The sequence below is a fragment of the Cherax quadricarinatus genome, chromosome 26 (assembly GCF_038502225.1).
Source record: "Cherax quadricarinatus isolate ZL_2023a chromosome 26, ASM3850222v1, whole genome shotgun sequence".
NCBI lineage: Eukaryota > Metazoa > Arthropoda > Malacostraca > Decapoda > Parastacidae > Cherax > Cherax quadricarinatus.
In genome coordinates, this window is record NC_091317.1 from 14,011,846 (window position 1) to 14,016,845 (window position 5,000).

At 48.3% G+C, this 5,000-nt stretch overlaps 1 protein-coding gene across 1 annotated transcript in view; it reads right to left on the minus strand.

The window, feature by feature from the left end:
* Window positions 1-1,143: 1,143 nt before the first annotated feature.
* The window catches only part of LOC128691709 (ADP-ribosylation factor-like protein 4C), a 70,803-nt gene continuing 66,946 nt past the window's right edge, over window positions 1,144-5,000 (minus strand). The window contains exons 2-3 of the mRNA XM_053780589.2: window positions 4,906-5,000; window positions 1,144-4,492 (exon numbers count right to left, since the gene is read on the minus strand). The exon at window positions 4,906-5,000 is cut by the window's right edge and continues 141 nt beyond it. Of these exons, the coding sequence (XP_053636564.1) occupies window positions 4,319-4,492; window positions 4,906-5,000 (269 nt within the window). The 3' untranslated portion in view covers window positions 1,144-4,318. The remainder of the gene's footprint in view (window positions 4,493-4,905) is intronic.

Sequence of the window (5,000 nt, forward strand, 5' to 3'; positions counted from 1 at the left end):
ATATACCAACAAGTGTTGGATGACATACGAACAACTGAGGAGGAGGTGAAGAAGCTCTTAAGTGACCTTGACACCTCAAAGGCGATGGGACCGGACAACATCTCCCCATGGGTCCTTAGAGAAGGAGCAGAGATGCTGTGTGTGCCTCTAACCACAATCTTCAACACATCCCTTGAAACTGGGCAACTACCTGAGAAATGGAAGACAGCTAATGTAGTCCCCATATTTAAGAAAGGAAACAGAAACGAGACACTAAACTACAGACCTGTGTCTCTGACATGTATTGTGTGCAAAGTCATGGAGAAGATTATCAGGAGGAGAGTGGTCGAACACCTGGAAAGGAACAAGATTATAAATGAAAACCAGCATGGGTTCATGGAAGGCAAATCTTGTATCACAAACCTCCTGGAGTTTTATGACAAGGTAACAGAAGTAAGACACGAGAGAGAGGGTTGGGTAGATTGCGTTTTCCTAGACTGCAGGAAGGCCTTTGACACAGTTCCCCACAAGAGATTAGTGCAGAAGCTGGATGATCAGGCACACGTAAAAGGAAGGGCACTGCAATGGATAAGGGAATACCTGACAGGGAGGCAGCAACGAGTCATGGTACGTGAAGAGGTATCACAGTGGGCTCCTGTTACGAGCGGGGTCCCACAGGGGTCAGTTCTAGGACCAGTGCTATTTTTGATATATGTGAACGACATGATGGAAGGAATAGACTCTGAAGTGTCCCTGTTCGCAGATGACGTGAAGTTGATGAGAAGAATTAAATCGGACGAGGATGAGGCAGGACTGCAAAGAGACCTGGAGAGGCTGGACATGTGGTCCAGTAACTGGCTTCTCGAATTCAATCCAGCCAAATGCAAAGTCATGAAGATTGGGGAGGGGCAAAGAAGACCGCAGACAGAGTATAGGCTAGGTGGACAAAGACTACAGACCTCACTCATGGAGAAAGACCTTGGGGTGACCATAACACCGAGCACATCACCGGAGGCACACATCAACCAAATAACCGCTGCAGCATACGGGCGCCTGGCAAACCTGAGAATAGCGTTCCGATACCTTAATAAGGAATCGTTCAAGACACTGTACACTGTGTATGTTAGGCCCATACTGGAGTATGCAGCACCAGTCTGGAACCCACACCTGGTCAAGCACGTCAAGAAGTTAGAGAAAGTACAAAGGTTTGCAACAAGGCTAGTCCCAGAGCTCAAGGGAATGTCGTACGAGGAAAGGTTAAGGGAAATCGGACTGACGACACTGGAGGACAGAAGGGTCAGGGGAGACATGATAACGACATACAAGATACTGCGGGGAATAGACAAGGTGGACAGAGATAGGATGTTCCAGAGAGGGGACACAGGGACAAGGGGTCACAACTGGAAGCTGAAGACTCAGACGAGTCACAGGGACGTTAGGAACTATTTCTTCAGTCATAGAGTTGTCAGCAAGTGGAATAGCCTAGCAAGTGAAGTAGTGGAGGCAGGAACCATACATAGTTTTAAGAAGAGGTATGACAAAGCTCAGGAAGCAGAGAGAGAGAGGATCCAGTAGCGATCAGTGAAGAGGCGGGGCCAGGAGCTGAGTCTCGACCCCTGCAACCACAATTAGGTGAGTACAATTAGGTGAGTACACACATACACACACACACACACACACACACACACACACACACACACACACACACACACACACACACACACACACACACCTGGTTGCAGTGGCGAGAAGAGCTCATGCATGCAGGGCAAAGCTCCTGATCATGGGTGACTTTAACCACAAGGAAATCGATTGGGAGAACTTGGAGCCACATCGGGGCCAAGATACATGGAGGGCTAAGATGATGGAGGTGGTACTGGAAAACTTCATGTACCAACACGTAAGGGACACTACAAAAAGAGAGAGGAGAGGGTAAACCAGCAAGACTGGACCTAGTATTCACCTTGAGCAGTGCAGATATTGAAAACATCACATATGAAAGACCCCTTGGGGCCAGCAATCATGTGGTTTTAAGCTTCGAATACACAGTAGAGCTACAAGTGGAGGGGGAAGCAGGAAGACCAGGGCGAATGAAGCCAAACTACAAGAAAGGGGACTACATGGGAATGAGGAACTTCCTGAACTGGGTTCAGTGGGACAGAGAACTGGCAGGGAAGCCTGTTACCCAAGGGTAACAGGAATAATGAAAAAGCCAGGATGAGCCCATGGTTCACCCAAAGGTGCAGGGAGGCAAAAACCAAGTGTGCTAGGGCATGGAAGAAATATAGAAGGCAAAGGACCCAGGAGAATAAGGAGGGCAGTCGTAGAGCCAGAAATGAATATGCACAGATAAGAAGGGAGGCCCAAAGACAATATGAAAACGACATAGCAGCGAAGCCAAATCTGACCCGAAGCTGTTATACAGCCACATCAGGAGGAAAACAACAGTCAAGGGCCAGGTAATCAGGCTATGGAAGGAAGAAGGAGATGCAACAAGAAATTACCGTGATGTGAGGAACTCAACAAGATATTCAAAGAAGTGTTCACAGAGGAGACAGAAGGGGCTCCAGAAAGACGGAGAGGTGGGGTACACCACCAAGTGCTGGACACAGTACACACAACCGAGGAAGAAATGAAGAGGCTTCTGAGTGAGATAGATACCTCAAAGGCAATGGGTCCGGATAACATCTCTCCGTGGGTCCTGAGAGAGGGAGTAGAGGTGCTATGTGTACTCCTAACAACAATATTCAATACATCTATCGAAACAGGGAGATTGCCTGAGGCATGGAAGACAGCAAATGTAGTCCCAATCTTTAAAAAAGGAGACAGACATGAAGCACTAAACTACAGACCAGTGTCACTGACATGTATAGTATGCAAAGTCACGGAGAAGATTATCAGGAGAAGAGTGGTGGAGGAACACCTAGAAAGGAATGATCTCATCAACAGCAGCCAACATGGTTTCAGAGACGGGAAATCCTGTGTCACAAACATACTGGAGTTGTATGATATGGTGACAGCAGTAAGACAAGAGAGAGAGAGGGGTGGGTGGATCGCATTTTCTTGGACTGCAAGAAGGCGTTTTACACAGTTCCACACAAGAGATTAGTGCAAAAACTGGAGGACCAATCAGGGATAACATGGAAGGCACTACAATGGATCAAGGAATACTTGTCAGGAAGACAGCAGCGAGTCATGGTACGTGGCGAGGTGTCAGAGTGGGCACCTGTGACCAGCGTGGTCCCACAGGGGTCAGTCATAGAACCAGTGCTGTTTCTGGTATTTGTGAACGACATGACGGAAGGAATAGACTCTGAAGTGTCCCTGTTTGCAGATGACGTGAAGTTGATGAGAAGAATTCATTCGATCGAAGACCAGGCAGAACTACAAAGGGATCTGGACAGGCTGCAGACCTGGTCCAGCAATTGGCTCCTGGAGTTCAACCCCACCAAGTGCAAAGTCATGAAGATTGGGGAAGGGCAAAGAAGACCGCAGAAAGAATACAGTCTAGGGGGCCAGAGACTACAAACCTCACTCAAGGAAAAAGATCTTAGTGTGAGTATAATACCAGGCACATCTTCTGAAGCGCACATCAACCAAATAACTGCTGCAGCATATGGGCGCCTAGCAAACCTCAGAACAGCATTCCGACATCTTAATAAGGAATCGTTCAGGACCCTGTACACCGTGTACGTTAGGCCCATATTGGAGTATGCGGCACCAGTCTGGAACCCACACCTAGCCAAGCACGTAAAAGGAACTAGAGAAAGTGCAAAGGTTTGCAACAAAACTAGTCCCAGAGCTAAGAGGATGTCCTACGAGGAGAGGTTAAGGGAAATCAACCTGACGACACTGGAGGACAGGAGAGATAGGGGGGACTTTATAACGACATACAAAATACTGAGAGGAATTGACAAGGTGGACAAAGACAGGATGTTCCAAAGATTGAACACAGCAACAAGGGGATACAGTTGGAAGTTGAAGACACAGACGAATCACAGGAATGTTAGGAAGTATTTCTTCAGCCGCAGAGTAGTCAGGAAGTGGAATAGCTTGGGAAGCGATGTAGTGGAGGCAGGATCCATACATAGCTTTAAGCAGAGGTATGATAAAGCTCAAGGTTCAGGGGGTTCAGGGAGAGTGACATAGTAGCAACCAGTGAAGAGGCGGGGGCCAGGAGCTTGGACTCGACCCCTGCAACCTCAACTAGGTGAGTACAAATAGGTGAGTACACACACACACACACACACACACACACACACACACACACACACACACACACACACACACACAGAGCATCATCATGGAGGAGAGTGATGGTCGCTACACACACCGCTCATCACCTCCTCTTGCTGTTCTTGTGACCGCTTCTGCTGATTTTCTTCCTCTTACAGATCATCTCGTAGAGACACTCCAGGCCGTCGGCCAGTCCGTCTCCTATGATGGCACAGGACGGCTGAACGTGGAAGAGCTGGGCAGGTCCCAGTTCCCGCAGCCCCAGGCTCTTCTCCACCTGCAGGAAAACAGTGTGTTGATTAGTGGAGGGGTCACCAACAGCCTGGTTGGTCAGAGAGCAGGCTGAGAAAGGAAGAAAGTTCTAGCATCTTGCAGTACTCACACGAGTTCACTTATTACTGAAGTTAGGTGCATGACGCAACATACAGGACAGGCGTACACACCAGGCAAAATACTAGGGTGTTAGATGTATAGAGATACTAGGGAGTTAGGTGTATAGGGATACTAGTGTGTTAGACAGTTGTGGGTACAAGTAAACTAACATGTTAGGAGATAGGTGAGACAATTACTATATCACAGGTTCACCTTTCTTTGCAACTGCTGCAACCAAAGAGTGCAGAGTTGTCAGGGAATACTGAGAGTGGCGGAGGCGTGACCTGAGTAACGTAAGCACAGATGTGAGGTACTCACCTGAGTGGCATCCTTGGCTCCCGGGAGATCCTGCTTGTTGGCTAGGACCAGGATGGGGACGTGGTGGTTATCCGGGGTCCTCACGGTCCTCAGCA